Here is a 17,348-nt window from a genome sequence, read left to right as displayed (position 1 = left end):
GCCTTTCCTTCTTCTCATTTTGTTCAACAGTAGCACACATTTGATCGCAAGGCAACATTAATTTCCTACATATGCCCCATTCACAGACATGAGGCTTCACAGACACCTATCCAAAGAGGTTTAATGGGTCTTGGAGCGTAGAGACTAACAGATATTCAAACTCCAGAGCCCTGATGGAATAATCTTCATACTGCTCCCATTAACCTGTGTGTGGATGGAGCTCGGGCTGTTTCTTGGATGATTTTGTCGCAGGGACAATATTGACACACTCTCTCTCTCTTTCTTCTAGACACATCAGCAGAGCAATGTGGACTAGCTGAGATGGCTACATCTAGTTGGATACTGTGAATAAAAGTAACCGACTCAGACTCTGCTCCAGAATATGTTTGCCTTTAAAATGTGAAAGGTTCTTAACCCACAAGTCAAAAACACCAGCTGCAGAAAGACAGAGAGCTGTTTAACACCGCATTGACTCTGAAACCTGACCACATACACGAAAACATGATTCTTAACTATATCACTGCCAAACACGAGGACAAAGTTCTGATCACCAAAGCGTGGAAATAATCATGAAGTAACTGTCAAACAGGCAAAAAAAATAATTCTCAGGTGACATTTAGCTGACTCCAGCCAGACCAAGGTTATTTTGCTTTGTCTTACCTTGAAATATTCAGCGTTGCTGTTCTTCACCTTCCAGTGGAAGAATCTGTCATGTTTATCCTTTTGGGCTCGTGTCGAGTTTTCACAGTGAGGAGACAAGTGGGTTGCATATGAGTTTGAGGGAGACCTCAAGGTTGACCTGAACTGTTAGTTGTACAAGTTCAAGGCCTACAGAAGTCATGTATCGATTTTTCCACCATCCCAGAGAAGATGAGTAAGAGCAGTACCTTCCATGGAGAAGCTGACTTTCAAAGACACCCTTTCCCAGGTACTAAAAGCACCCCTTCATAATTGCTTCTATTTATTTGTGTTCTGTCTACACCATATACTGCTGAACGGTGAAAATTTAGGACTAGCAAAATGTTGATAACTTTCCAAAACAGAGGAATATAAATTCTTTTAATAATAAAGTAAGGGCAAGGTGACATGGAGAACGCTAGACAGAGCAGGTCTAACTCACTGAAATAATTTACGTGAATCTACAACATCATTTGTGCGTATGCAGCAGATTTCAGCACTGATGATCAGCAGATACACAGTGATCTGAGCAAGGGAGCTCAGGGAGGGGAGCTCAGCTGGAGCCTTGCTCCTGTAAGAGCTGCCTTTCTCCTTCTGCAGCAATGCTTCAGATTTGTTTTCACCTAGGCTTGACACATAGTTGCTGCCATTTCATTTGCAGATCTGAAGAAATCATGTCAGTACAAGAAATGCAATCATTTCTTTGGGGTTTTTTATTTTGCAGATTAATTAAATACTTATGGAAATGAGAGCTAAACAGCACTGGTTTGAGCCAACTTGTTTTATTGACTCTTGACTATCTGAATCCCGCTACGGCTTCAGGTATTTTACACCTTCTCTTCTTCCAGGTGTAGCTATAGGCTGAAGATCAGCCACCACACTTCAGCTGCGCTTCATTAGATTCAGACCTAGTTCATTTATCAAAAGTTAACATTTTACTTTATCTTTGTGAACACCCATTGCAGCTGTTGCCCCATTTAAAAGAGGGCATTTACGTTTCTTAATTGCGTTCCTCTTATTAATTCTTGCAGTTCTGATGCACCAAGCAAAGGCAGCTTGGGAGGAGATCAAGGTAAGAACACCCTGGCACTGCCCAAGTAGGATTTTTTTTAATGAGTACGTCCCTCGTGGTGATTTCTGATCCCGAAATCCAGCAGAGCGTGGAGGGAAAGCATCCCACAGTCCATGTTTTGGTGGAAATGTAACGTTTATGTTTCTGTACGAGGTCATTAAGTGACTGTGGCACATTTCAGCCGGAAGGTTTTAAAGCGTGAAGTCCTGGATTGGATCCAAACTGAGTGACTGCATTCTTCCTCCCCAAATTCCTCTTGTAGATCCAGTGGGATACTGCTTTTGCCACTTTCTCTCCTAACCTGTGGGGCTGGGTTACATGCTGTCTGATACACCTATCATTTTCACTGCAGAGGGAAAATGGCCCAAAGCTGAGAGCATCACTATGGATTTCGGAAATCCAGGTTTTCTGAATCATCCCAGGTTTCCCGACACGGGGCCAGTCATTTAGCCTTTCCGTGCTTCAGGAGAAACGGAGATAACAACATGTTATTTCAAAGCGGGGCTGCAGGCATAAATACATGGAAGGCACTGAGATATTACAGTAATCAAAGTCATACAAGTGCCAAAGATTGACAGATCACATCTTCACAAAGTCAGAAAGGAAATCTGCAAAGCATCTGGATGAAGGCTAGTGCAGAAATACAGACACTGGTACAAGACTCTTGTGCCAATATTTCAGTCTGATAGGAATTAAGATTAATTATCAATCACAAACATAGAAGAGAGCTATAAAATGTAAAATGAAACTGTGTTGTTATAATTTCATTTCTTGATTTTCCTTATTTATCCTTCCAGGTCTCTTCCACTGCTAATCTATCTTGTTTAGGAAAAACAGTATCTAAGAACAGTGGAGCTTGATTACTAAGAATGGCTGTCAGTGTAGTATCTCAGCGTGCTTTCTAGACAGTTAAAAGGCTTTTAACAGTAAAATATGAAGGTTTCCTTCATAGTTGCAGTCATCTGCCTTCTAAAAGTTTGCTTCAGTTGCCAACTTTTCAGTGACTTATGGCAGTTAAAGTATCTGATTTTCGTCTCCCCACAATAGATGACAGCTATTTTTTCTTATTATTCTGTGAAGGCAATGTCATTATCTTCAGCACAAAAAAAAAAGTTAAGAGCTAGATTAAAGATACAGCTTTCAAAATAATTTTTTAAGGCACCTGGCCTTATTTAAAGCATCAAAGTTACATTCAGTTCCTTCAGGGATGTCTCTGTTGCTTTGTGCTGGCTCCGTGCCCTCTGAATAAAGCCCTGGATTTAATGCATGCCACCACCACGTTCCCTAGCTGCACCGCCGCTCAGTGTGGATCTACAGGAGAGGTATAAAACACCTAACCTTGGACAAGATGATTCACTTAGGCAAAAAAAAAACCCTGTAACAATGTAAGTCTTAACTAGAGGTTAGACTTGTGACTAATGTGACTATCTATTTATTTTTAAATTATTAGTAGAAGTGTTTATGTACTATGAAGCATTCTGTACGAGCTAGATGGGAAGCTGTAAAACATTTTACGAGATCTACACACGGCTGATGGCAGAACATTAATACAACGCTAAGGTTCATCTAAATTCAAAAACTGCCAGAAAACACCTATTTTTTTTTCCCCAGTGAGATCTTCACTTGACAAAGAGAAGTGTACTCTAAAAACCCAGGGGGGGCAAATTTGGCAAGGTCCTGAGTGTCTCCGGAGAAATATGGAGCACTGTCAGCTCCTCTCAATTTCCAGATGAAGGCAAGAGCCTTTTCAAGGGCTTTATTTTCTCCGAAGAAAGCCTGAGGAAGGACAGGTCAGGAAACGAGGTGAAGCCCGATTAGAAAGCGGTGTTGTGCCTCCCTCACCTCCGACGATGTTCAAGCTGAATTATTATCCCTGTTTTGTGGACGGCTGGACTAAGAAACCAAAAAAACCTAAGTAATACACCCACACAGCAAGGCAGACATTGCACTGTGAGAAAATCTCATGCTCCTTTAAATGTTAGGCAGTCTTATTCCTGCTGAAAATGATTCTGCTTCCCTTTTTCATGTAACTCTTAACATGTTAAATAATCTGCACAACCTGCTTCAGTTACTACAAGTGCTTGCTAAGAATCAAAACGATTTGCAAGTTGAAATTACACAGGCTATTTGTATGTGGCCAATAACTGAATCTCCAACTGATTTTTACACATATAATAAAGGAAAAAGCTTCAGATAAAATGTGTAGCACCAGTTTAAAAAAAATCTCTGCTTTTGAAGCATGTAAAGTGGTGCTGAGACATGCTCCGTATGCAGCACGAGCCTTAGTGGTCTCATTTTTGCTTTAAACAGAGTTAGAGAAAATTCTGAAGATGAGAAAAAAACCAAATACTTCCCAAAATAAGAATAAACTGGGTCAGTCCAAGACAGGGAGACATAACCTACCTTGTTTTACTCTAAATTCAGCTCACTGCCTTATGTAGAGAAGTGAAAGGTTATTATATGGGTTTACTGGGCAAACCCAGATTTTATAAATAATTGCCTGTCAGACTGTTCAAGATAGACAAACATACAGCAGACCAACAAAAACACGATCTGTCATATTTCTGAGAGAAATGTATGTTGAGTCTTCATTCTCTGGGACTTTAAGTAGACCAGTAAAATATAAGTGCCAGTATTTTTCCTGCTTATGCATATTTTCAAATGTAAAATCTGGGAGAGATACAGCTACGGAAGGAATTTTGATTCCAGTACCCAGTGCCCGGAACGGTTTCTTCTGTCTATATCCCTGCAGATCGAAACCAAATACAATAAATGCTGGTGTCCTTTTAAAAAGTCTGGATGTTTACAGCAAGCATATAATTTTCCATGATTAAGGACGCCAAGAAAAATAAGACTGATGATAAAAAGAAAAGTTTAATCATACATTTCAAGAAGCACAGATGGAACATCAGAAAACTTCCCCCCGCTCCCGTTTCACACACTGCATCATACACATTACTTTTAGTCCTTTACACGCAGATTAATTCCAGACAACAGAAGCGTAAGCAGGTAAAAGAAAAAAGCAATTTACGAATGGCAGTTAATATTTGATGTACAAAGTTCACTTTTACAATATTTTGGTTGCAAAGAGAAAAGACATTTTTCTTCTTATTTAAAATTATATATATATATATTGAAAGTTTTTGCAAGCAGGTCCAGCAAAGCAGGGCAACAAAACCACTTACAAACAACCACAAGAGCACACCGTAGGAGTAAAAATTAAGACCTCGCATACTAAGCATAAAGTAGGAGGACGGCTGCTCTGTATAAAAGACATATTTTGCTGATCTCCTCTCAATCGCTTGAGTGCTCTGTCTTAAATGGAGGTTTAAGTTAGACTTCAAGCCGGCGCTAAAAGCGGCTGAAGCAGACCCCTGGGCCCATGGGGTGCCACAGGGTGACAAGCAGCTCGTGCTCGTGCCTGGAGGTCCTGACGATGGGCTGAAGCGTGAGCCCTTTGCTCTGACCAAGCATCATCGTGGTTAGCTCTATATTTGTACAGGTTTTATGGGAAGAAATGAATGTGTTTGTGAGGGCAGCAAAGGCTGGAGGAGCTGGGAAGGAGACGGAAGGAGACGGGAAGAAGCACAGAGGGAGGGACTGAGATTTAAAAAATAAATCTGAAAACAAACAACGTGAACTAAAATACAAAAAAGTCAAAAAAGGGCCCGTTTCCTCTTTAACCAAACCCAACAGCAACGCTGCCTTTGTCAATAACAGAGGCAACATCTGCTTCCTGCAGCAAACGCTAAGCAAGTACCTAATGTTAAGCCTTTGCCTAGAACCACTGAGACAGACACAGTTATTTAAATATTTTAGGATGTATTTTTCTGAATGGGGGCCCAATCCAGTGCCAAATCACTGCAAAGGCTTTCCTCGATTTCAGAGAGTGATGGCTTCAAGCCTCAGGAGATGTAAATATTGAGAATTTGGGGCAGACCGCTTAGCCTATCCTTGGGTCTGCAAAAAAACAAGTCTTTAACTGGTGAAGTACAGTTTACATTAACTTTTTTTCTGAATATCTTTGGATCTGAACTCGCTAGTACTCTCATCAAAAAGCCCCTTACTGGATCAAACTGGGTTACACCGAGCGCTTAAAAATTAGTTGAGTGAAATCAGTGGAAAATAGTGGAGAACAGTTTTCCTTTTTGTAGAAATCAAAGGAAAACCTACATAACCTTTATATAACCTATGTAAGCCTATTTAACCCAGTCTATCTCTGGCCTCTTTCTGCCCCATCCTGCTTGACAAAACAACATCTCTTGGAGAACACACAGACTTCCAAACACTTAAATAAAAATGACATCGCGTTTCAGAAAGCGGCTGACAGCAGCAAGTCCCCTGCAAACTTCAGCATTGTCTGATCTGCATTCTTGTCCACCTACACGCTATCCCAAACATCCTGCCATTAATTAGCTAAATGTTCCAGCTAGTAAACAAGAATAACGATTGAGGGGGCTGGAAAAAGAGTCAGAGGCAGCCAGCAGATAGTCACAACAAACCAGCCCACTCACTGGTACACGGAGACATTGCAGCTTGTCTTTTTTTTCCTTCCGTGGAGGGGAAAAGAAAATCACCTTAATATAACACTGTCTTTCCTGTTGCTGTAGCCACATCCCTATTAGCAGGCGAGAAAAGTCATCCCGTTTCTGCGGTAGGCACTCTGTCAAAGAAAGAGAAAATCTGTAATGAATTATCACATCAACTTAAACGAGGGAACAAGGCAGAGAGAAAGGCAAGGCTTTCTTCCTGTTTTGTAGACCATTCTGGCTGCAATCTAATAGTGTGCTTAATCCCAACATTTCTGGTGGGGAAGCTATAATCAACCACTTTGTCTATTAAAAAATCAGTGTGGTTAACAAGTGGTTAGCGACTCTATTTCAGGAGAGCGAGAGATATGCAAAAATGTAACATCTTATTTTGTTAATTGCCTGCAAAATAGATGAGGCCAAAAATACCCTATTATGCTGAATCTGTTTGTCCCTTATAAGCATGTGTTCTCTGCTCCCGAATTATTCAAGAATAATTTCTAACCTATCTTAATAGTCTACAAACTACTGAATAACTACAGTTTTCCAAACTTAATTTATGGTGTGAGTCTAAAGCTATGTAAACAGACATTGCTATTATCCCCACCCCCCAAAAATCAAACGAATCTTAAAGACCCTCTGGTCAGCACAAAATAATTTGCTACTCCATATATTGTAACCTGGGATCAAGTGTTTCCAACAGTAAAGAAGTATAAGAGTTAAACAGCATTTGAGAAAAGAATTTTAAAAGATCCTGTGACACTGCCTGACTAAAATACTTTTCATGCATTTTTAACATCTCTTTCTGAATCAATATAGGAAACTATGCCTTTTTACCCCAGGCACACCGGAAACCCTATATTTGAAGCAGATATTCTCATTTTAAAAATGTATTGCTGTTATTTTTTTTTTGTGATATTAATGATATGTTCAAAAAGGAAAGGAGTTTTATTTTATTTGGTTCACCTTCAGCAGTCATTCAGTTCTAAAAAAAAATTTTGTCTTCTATTTTGTTACAGTTAGTATTTTGTCAGATTTATTTTGTACCTCTGATGTTCAAGCACTTAGGAAGTGCCATATATAACTACCATTTTCAGTGGCTCTACAAATTTCCTAATTAATTTCAGTGAGATCAATTTCTTCTCTCTTAAACTAGAATTAGAAGAGTATCATTAAGAGCATAGGATAACCTCAAACAACTTTGTATATAAATAGTAGTTCTACTGAACTGTCAGGAAATCATTTCAAAAACAGCAAGCGTGTATTCAGAGAGACATTTACAGACACTGAATAGGCAAAAGGAAATATGTACAAGATATTCATTACAGCATCCTTTACATTAACACCATACTTTAATACAGAGATCTAGCGGCATATAGCATTAAAGTTAAAGAGCAGAATATTAGCTCCAGGATATATAGCCAGTCAGCAGACATGACAGTATCACCGCAAACAAACAAAAAAAAGAAGAAATTCAAAGACTCTATGCCCAAACATGAAATGCTCAACAACAGACTAGCCAATAATTTTGAAAGGATCCAATATATTCCCACAACCACAACTAGCAAGTCCAAGGGAGTCTGGATCTGCAGCTTGCCCAAACCATTATGGTTCGCATTTTGAAGCCGATGCATAAGTAATGTTTTTAGCTCCTTGACCCCGATATTTTTACAGAGCTTTATAACCCCAGTGAAAACCTTTAGCACATAAACAAAATATTCAGGGCTATTGTGCAGTTTGCTTGAAGATAAATGAACCCGAGTATAAAGTTGGATCCACATGAAAGATAAAAGGCTGAGTTTTGCAGAAGGAATTTCGGTCGCAAAGCAAAGTTGGGCTTGGCTGGGCTCACCTGAGAAATAATGAAGTTTAACATTTTACAGCGTGGGCAATATTCTATGGTTAGTTACATCCCTTAAAAGGTCATTTTAGAAGTAAGTTTCAGAGGAGGGAGGATAACACCTTGAGCAAGCTGGACACACCCACCAGTCTATATTTAGCAATATATTATAACTAGTGTGGCTATAGTTAAGATTGAAAACTATTTCCTACTTCACTCCCTGTTTCACATAGTTTAAACTTTCTGAAACATTTGCCCTTGGGCTGAAATTTCCTCTGCTTTAATCTCTGCCTGAAGTTCAATTTTTTTGGAAAGGACCAACAAAATTCCTTAAGCCATTTTGAAGTTCAGCAATAATGAAAACAACCCATTTTTCCTTCCCAAGCCAGAGAAAGTGATTCTGATATACACAGATTTTATTACAGAATTTAGCCATAAATTGAAGCATTTTACCCAGAAACAATCTTTATCTTCAGCCTCAGCTTAAAGGTAACTGTTTTGAAAATCTGTATTTCAGAGGAAAGCGTTTGATTCATCCCATTCCATAACAAGATAACACTTTGTTCTTATTTCGATACATTACTACATAACACAGGTTAACTACCAAAATGCTTTTATGCATAAGAAAACTATTTGACAGTCACCCCATAGTTCTGAATCATACCATATACCTTTAAGATATATACAGCTGAATGTGTGATACCAGAAGACAGATCTTTACATGCCAAGGATTGTGAAGAGAAACAGCAAGATGTTTTTCATAAAACTTGCATGTTTATGTGCCCTTGCAAGAGAGAGCGGGTATGCATACGGCAGTCATTTCATGTGGTTTGATATAATGTGACGGGTTTGGATGACACTTTTGGGTGCTTCGTGCCACTTTGGCAGTATCCAATTCTTTTAAAAAAATATGATTAATTGGCTTAGAATTACAGATCGAGGATGATGCAGGCTCGTGATGTGGGATTAAAATGGGAAGCCATGCTTGTATCCATTTTGCTGGATACATGTTGCTATAGCCTGGAGCCCTTTTTGGGAAAATGTCTACTGCATGCAAATTTTTTGTATGCTCTCTCTCCAAATTTACTGACTATCAGCCTGTTCATTGGTTTTTCCTGCTGTGGGCTGACTCTTTGCCACAGTTGAAGGTCCATCAGCCTGTTACTGTACCCGCTATGTGCACGGGTGGTCAAAGGACCACCTTTTAGACATGGGAAATCACCTAGCTTGGCACAAATTACACAGTTCACCTTTCCAGAATGGATTCCTTGCTCTGAAAATTTGATAGAACCATTTTTGGCCAATCTAGCTCTCACAGAAACTCTTCTTGCTCCTTGCTACCATATGACAAGATTTTGCATCCCTTTCTCTGACCTTGTTGAAGGTGGAAGGACACACTGCTGCTATCCACAACCAGAGGCTAAGCAGGTGGGACCAAAACGAAAGTGAAAACATGACTTTCATCTTGCACAGTCCACTCTCACCATGTGTTCCCATTTCGGGGAGAGGCATGATGATTTTGCCGCTTAGCCCTCTGCTTCCCAGTCCTGACCCTCTCCCATCTAGGCATCATGTGAAGAACCTTCTTGTGGCTTCTCAAGCATCCTCTAGCTGCCCATAGCATAGGAACGCTACCCTGAAAACATTGTGCCTTTAATTTGTCAAAGCACATTGGATTCTGATATAAAGATCTTCTTTGGGAATGCTACCATTATTTAAGAAATGAAGGCAGGTTTTTTTTCCAACCAAGGTTTTCTTCCAGTCAGAAAGGAGGTAGAACGAAGCAGAAAAGACGGGCAGTGCTCACTGCTGTCAGCCATCTAAAAGCAAGACCATGCTTTGCCCTTCGCCTGGTGAAAGCAGGTAAAAGTAATAGCTTAAAAAGGCAACCTGGAACAAAAGCCCTTGGTCAAGTAACTCCTGGAATTTAATGAAAAATCATCCATTTTGTACTCTCTTTTTTGGCTCCATATCTCTTGTAGTGGTAGCCTAAGGTAGCCTATTACGAAGGACCATAAAGAACTGGTCCATGAGGGCAGCAAAACTCCTGTCCCACAGTAGGTCACACAAGATGAAACAGTTTGCTGAAGAGTTCGTAGGTCCAATACAAGGGCAAAAAACAATGTGTTTATTAACTCAAGATGTACCGAAGCTGTGATTTACAGAAACAAGTCCCAGCCAAACCTGAAGATGTGAGTACTCCTCAATTAGATAACATATCAGATTAGAAAACTAAGACTTCTGAATAGGCACCTTAGCTAGAAATGGTTTCCAATTAACAACTTACACCAGTGCATAATTTCACAGCTGTAGCATGATGAGAAAGAGTAATTTTGGCAAGACAATGACACAGCTGTGATTTTTGAGTGGGTTGATGTTTAATTCTTATTTGGGACAAAATTTTGAAAGCCTAGGGTAAAACATCTCCAGCGGGCATTCCAGGTACTAAAGTTCATTGGGCCAAATTCTCCATTGGTTTAAGCCTACAGTTCTGCTTACATTAAAATTAAGGCACAATGTCATACCACAGGTCTGTTGTAACACTTACAGATGACAAAGGTTGAATTCTAGGTCCTGCATAAGCAAGGTACCAAACAGCATTGTTAAAACTTGAAGTCTCCCTTTGTCGTTGTCCTCGTGTATGTGTGTGGGCAAGCGGTTTAATTACAACGCTTAAAGTGGAATGGCAGACAGAGACAAGAAAATCAAAGAGCAAGTCCTGGCTGAACTTCATTAGCAAACATAAATACAAATCGGCACATCTTGTTTGTGACATGCCACGGAACTTTCCTCCTTTGGTAATTTTACTCTATTCTCTGATATTTGCATAAATGTAAATCAAACCATATGACCTGAACAAGCTTATGATAGGGGAATCATATGCAAAACTTTTTTTCATTAAATAATTCGCTTCATGTAGTCTTACAATGTTACTGTGAAAATCAGGGAGGATTAGATCTCAGACAGTGAAAGCCTTTATTTAAGAACAGTGGAGGGAGCCCTGCCCCTTAAGTAAGAGACATTCTTAGATCAGACACTGGCTGGCAGGATGGAAAAAAGGATGTAGCATTAACTTTCATTCCATTCCAAATAACCTGGAACCCATAAAACACAAAGATTCTCTAATTTTAAATGAGCTTCTTTTCTCTCTGTATCTTCTTTCCATTTCATACGGGGAATGTTAACTTTGCAGTTTCATTAGCCTGCCATAATATCAAACAAGCCATCCTGGACAGATTCATAGCCCTTTGTAAATAAAAACATCTACATTAAAACCCCTGTGATTAAAAGGTTACTCTTCCAATTTTTCCAAGCCTGAACAGACAAACTGCATGCTAAGAAGTGTCAGCTTACTTAGAGATTAAAATATTAATTAGTTTAGGAGGCAAAGTATAAGCACCATTGATAAAAAAGAAAATTTGTATGTTGTTTAGAATCAGTTGCTTCTGTTTAGGTCTAAGTAAATTTGTGTGGATATAAACCCTCCTTATAAAAAGTGCATACATGTTACAAAAGAAATATAATGGGCAATTCTCTCTCCAATTTACAACAATAGCACTGAAGGCTCCAATGCTACAAATCCATCTTTAATCAGTAGCCAAAGCATAGATGTCTGATATTACTTAGACGGAGAGGGAACATTTGATGTATATAATGTCTAGTATATGGTCAATAATGATAAAAAAATCCCAAATATTTATCTATGAATACCCAGGTTTAGTAGATTACAAACTTGTACAATGCTCTAGATGATCTTGCCTGCTGTATTTACGACATCTCAGGGATTTCCTTTATGATAGGGCCAGACTGATCTGCTGAATACATTCATTTATCCCTACAGTAATGGTCCCTCTGGAAGCACAACCACATTTGTGCTTAAGCTAGCCCCCAAGGAACCACACTTAGGTTAAGAAACACAAATGAAACAACTTTATTCCTTAGGTCTGCTCCCTGAGCCTTCAGCCATCCAGTGAGGTACCAGCAACAGCAGCGGCTTCCACACCATGAGTACCTGCCCTCCACGAAGGGGACTGAGATTACCAGCACACTATCTGTAGGTGACCACAAACATCAAGCACTGATAAAAGCACTGCCTCAGTAAACCACCCTTCAACGGCTTGTAACAAAATGTTTTCCAGTGAAGTCAGTTCTGGGCTTTGGTTTACCTTGTTGATCTGCCCACGGCGCTAACTTTTTCAATAATCACAGAAAACTGCGTTCTTGTGCCCAGGAACAGGATATATCCAGGATATACCATCCCAGACTGTTAAAGAACAAAGTCTAGCTCTCACCTACCCAACTTTTTTATTGCTGCTCTCTACTACCGGGAATAACAACAATCCCAGGGCTGATGGAAAGGCAGGATCTCTGAAAAACAAGGACCAAATGTACTTCTCAGACACCTCATGCAATACCACCAGTGGAAGGAGAACAAAATGGAGGGCTTGTACTGCTGTCCTTCAGCTCATTTTGCCACATTTACAAGGCTGCAGTTAACTAGCAAACGCTGTTCTCAGGGCTGGGCTGATACTATAAGAAAGAAAAACAAGGCAAAAGGATCATGGCTTCTGCTGCAGCAAGAACTGGGGTGTGGGAGTGGGGTACCAACGTCTGCCAAAAGAAAAAAAGAACAAAATTGGTAGGGAGAGAGAGATCATTTTAAGTTTCTCAGAGGGTACTGTAAACAGTGGAGAAAGAAGGAAAAAATGGAACTATAAAACAATACTGGCAGCCAGCTTTGCAAAACAAACATATTTTCACAGAGTTCTTCCCATCACTGCCACCAACCTTAACAGGCTTCATTTGTCTGAGAGCAAGAAACTCTTTCTAATTGTCAGAGAAAAGGCAACGCTGCTTAGCACACGGATAGAAATTCCTCTTCTGAGCCCTACTTCACCAGCACACTGCTCTTGGTTCAGTCAGAGAGGGGAACTCCTTCCCCCAAGCTGCAAAACCTGTAGCTGGGCTCCATCACCACCCCTCCCCGGACCAAGGCAGCGGGTTGCTTCTCCTGTGGAGCAAGCCACAATCCAGCAAGTTATTATTACCGTGGGTCTAATGGCCCATACCTGTCTGCCCATGGTATGCCACTGGCAAAGCACACAGCGGGTCTCCATGAGGCACCAGACCTTGATGGATCATAGAATGCTTTGGGTTGGGACCCAAAGGTAGGGACCTTTAGAGGTCATCTAGCCCAGGGTACGACCCACTGGACCCCAGCGCAACTGGGAAAACTTAATCATCCCACCCCAATGGAAATGGAGTAATTCCTGATTATACCTGATCTCCTCATGAGCATTTTGCAATTAGTTCAGTAATAATTTTGTAGCCTTACAACAAACTGGTCAAAACACTTGGAGTTGCTCAGAGGCCAACTTCTCCTCTTCTGATGTGTCTCAACTCGCTGCTGTAGCTGTACAGCAACAGTAATGTGCGCAGGCAGCTTTATTATGTCTGAGAATGGAGTTAAAGGTAGAAGCCTTGGGACATACAAAGAAAAGACTCTGGGTATGGTTAGATACTGAAACCTCTGGTTTATGACTCAGAGCACTGCACAGTCACAGCACTCCCACGTGAAAATACACCACTAATCATAAAAACTCCTTCAACCTGAGAGTAATTCAGCGTGAAATAACCTGGATGGCTTCCTCTCTCCAAGGATGGCTTTTCTCAAATTTTTAAGGCTTCCATCTGCTGCTGGAGAGGGTCAGGGTTTTTTCTGTGGGAAGTGACAGAAAGGGTTAAATTCCCCCTCCATGTCACTACCGCTCAAGAGTCAGCAGATGACTTTTAGCGAATTTATTTGGAAACAATATGGTGTGGTACAGTCGTCTGAGTCCAAGGGCAGGAGCCAGGGCTGGGCTCTGCTCCCAGCTCTGACACTTACTTGCTGTGTGGCCTCAGACAAACCACTTAATGTCTCTGTGTTTCAGTTTCCCCTGCCTTTGAAACAGAAATACTGTCACTCACTGAAAACCTTTTTTTGAGGATTGCTTGATTACAGAGCTAATACATGGCATTTTGAAAACACTGTATGCTAGTCCATAATTGTTATTTTCATTACATTCTGTCTTCCATTGTAATGGCTAAAACACCAGATGTACAGGAATGGGTGCTGAAATTGGCAGTTATTGGATAGGAGGAGTGGGTATTACTTTGAAATAAATTGTTTGGGCAAATCAAGACAGCTCACCTACACTCTTTTCTGGAAACTGTTGAAATTGCAATGAAAATGAGCAACTAATGACATTTTTTGCAACATACTTCTCTTCCCACACCCCCTGAAAATATCCTATGAACGTTCTCTGCAGAGGGCACAGCATCTCTATCCTCCCTTTGATTCAACGCAGCATTTCACTGGGGAGGTGAGAACCCAACCAACAACGCAGGGCAGAGAGTCAATCCGTAAACAGAGAAATTTTCTCAGGCTCCCAGGCCCTTTGCCGGTGGCGGCATTGGGGTGCGGCCACTTCTAGCCATGCTCTTTGCTGACTGATGCGCTCTGTCTGCAGCGGGGCGCCAGCTCACCGGAGCGGTGGGAGGTAAGAGGAATTAAGGTAATGCATCAGTGGTTGCCAGTGGAGGAGATGGTAAAGAAGGGGGGGCGGTTGGGGGGAAAAGCAAAAGCAAAAGAAATACACTATTTCAATCAAAGTCTGAAATTTGTAGAAGTGGTTTTGGTCTCAATATAGAAAAAATATTTATCCAAGAAACTGCTACTCGGGTGCGAACATCCTACTTCTAGTGGGATTTTGTTTGGCAAAGTGCTGTGAAAGAGTGGAAGCTAATACAGAGCATGTCTATAAACAAATATATTTATTTAGTACAGATTGACACATTCACTAGAGTATTTCAGTGATTACATGAGTAAAACTATTTCCTATAGTGGTTTCCTTTTGTGATTCTGCTAATTTATTCAATCCACCCCATTTTCATGCATTGAATGTTATGAGCCATTTCAGCCACCCAGACTGAAATGCGCGTTTGGAGACTACATGCCTGTTTTTTCATTTCATCATCTACACATAATTATTTGGTGATATTAGGAATTTGAGCTCAAATGGAAGCCAACCAACATTTTAATAGCTTAAAAATCACACAAAATGAAGTCTGCCCTGAGGTTAATGAATATGAGCCAAATTTTGAGGCGCACTCTCAGTTTTTACTCACTCCTATTCAGGCAAAAGTTGAATCTATTGTAGTTGGACTGATTAAAACCAGAAGAACATATATTTGGACCTTTCTCTCAGGTAAAACTGAACAAATTACCTAGGATTAGGCCGCAGAATGGCATCCAATCGATCTTTCACATGTATTTCTGCAACACACTAGAGAAAATTCAAAATGCTGAGGTAGTTTAACCAGTTAAAACAATACTGCATCAGCAGAATAAATTATTGTACACGACTAGGTTTTATGACATTTATATTAGAAGTAGCCCCAAACCAAAATACGTTTTCTGGTCCCTCCTGAACTTCTGAAGACCAGGTTCAAATCTAAACTTAAAAAAATGGTCCACGAAGTATGAAAGTGAAATGCCCTTATCCTTCAAAACAAAGCTCCATCCCTAGTTTGAACTTTAACCCAGGCATATACTGATATAGTTATTCAAGTTTTGAGGAAGGGAAGCATTTATATTTTAGGAAATTAGAGGTTATTCTTTAGTTATATGCAAACTGTCCTACTCCTTATGCAAACAGCGCAATGTGCCTGTAAAAAATATAAAGCAGAGCAGTTAATTCCTTCGAGCAGTTAACACTTGTAATTGGTGATAATCACAGGAAGATGCTCCTCCCTTAAATAACAACCCATTTTACTGTTGGCCAGCCATGTCAAAGCAATGACACATTCACCCCATTCAAGCAAGATCTAAGTGTGAGGATGTGGAAGAGCAAGCAGTATGAAGAACAGATTTCTTCAGTATTTGCAAAGCGAGTAAGAAAGAAAAATATCGATAACAGGAACGATCTGGTCATCTGTGAACAATACCAGATTCCCTGACATGGTCTGCATGATAGTGGCCCTGCTCACTATCTCCTGACAGCCTGCAATTAGGATCTCGATGCCGAAACATGCCGAGCGTATTAAGAGCTCGACTGTGGGTGGCTTTATTTGTAAAGGAGCCAGCTGGGACATGTGAAGAGGGCAGTCTCCTCCTAATGACCACCCACGCTGCAGGCCCAGAGCTTTCCAACCTGCAGGGACTGGTTGTGCTGCCCTGAACCATCCCCCAGAGGTGAGCAGTCCTGGGTCCCTCCCCAGCAGTTCTTAACAGTGACTACGTGCAGGACAGACAGACTCCTTCACGTATCTAGACGAGGGTCTAACGAGCTCTGACAGTGCTAACGGCCGATTGGCCAGCATGTGAAGAGTGCTCAAAGCCTTGCAGGCTCCCGCGTAAGGCAGCCTGTACAGAAAAGCGACCCTGTTTCATCTTCAAAGTTACAAGCTGCAAGGATGTACCCAGAAACTTAGGATCCCAAGGAAGGCCAGGCTTTTTTTTTCACATTTTACTTTTGAAATGACATTATATCCACATTCATATGCTGGAAAAGCTGGTTCACAAGGCAAGATGGTCTCTCTAATGTGTGGCTCAAGTTATCCAGAACCTTTCCAAATGTTCTTCTGTCTGTCTATGCCTTACCTGCCTAACACCTTGGCAAAATGTCCCATCCTAGAGACATCGGGAGGTTGCTGACAGTAGAAGAATTCCAAAACGCCCTTTCTGTTATGACTAAAAATTCCTTTTGGTCATTTCTGATTGATCGGTCTGTGGAGGGGGCAATAATATTTACTTTGAGAAGCAAATGAAATAACGAGGTGGACTCTGAACTTTCATACTACACTTCCTCTCCATAAACCTATATATACACATTACTTGCTATAGCACACTTTACTGAAATCAAACTTATTTTTAAACGCTAGGACAGACCAACGCTATTAATACACAAAATCTCATCAGTCTGACCCATCACATCAAACTCTCTGTTCTTGAGTCTTGTCTTTTTCTTTTGTATCCAGTTTTACAGAAGACACACATTTATATGCATATCTATAAAACTGATACTTGTCTGAAAACAAACTGGCCGGGCCATGAGATTCTTCTGGCCGATTGCCATTGTTCAGTCATTAAAGACAGGCGTACGAATAGGGAGATGGATTACCCGCTTGTAACTCCATCAAGGGCTTTTCATGATATCGCAGCCCATATTTTTTTAATAACATTGAG

The 17,348-nt window shown here is 40.6% G+C and overlaps 1 protein-coding gene across 6 annotated transcripts in view; it reads right to left on the bottom strand.

Moving 5' to 3' along the window:
• Positions 1-4,605: 4,605 nt before the first annotated feature.
• SUPT3H (SPT3 homolog, SAGA and STAGA complex component) overlaps positions 4,606-17,348 on the bottom strand; it is a 286,392-nt gene continuing 273,649 nt past the window's right edge. For all 6 annotated transcript variants that reach the window (XM_075414982.1, XM_075414988.1, XM_075414984.1 and 3 more), the window contains one exon: positions 4,606-6,413. In XM_075414982.1, coding sequence (XP_075271097.1) covers positions 6,372-6,413 — 42 coding nt within the window. In that variant the 3' untranslated portion in view covers positions 4,606-6,371. The remainder of the gene's footprint in view (positions 6,414-17,348) is intronic.

This window comes from Opisthocomus hoazin, chromosome 2 (assembly GCF_030867145.1).
Source record: "Opisthocomus hoazin isolate bOpiHoa1 chromosome 2, bOpiHoa1.hap1, whole genome shotgun sequence".
Lineage (NCBI taxonomy): Eukaryota > Metazoa > Chordata > Aves > Opisthocomiformes > Opisthocomidae > Opisthocomus > Opisthocomus hoazin.
Note: the sequence above shows the minus strand (reverse complement) of the source record. Positions and strands in the feature narration are given on the sequence as shown.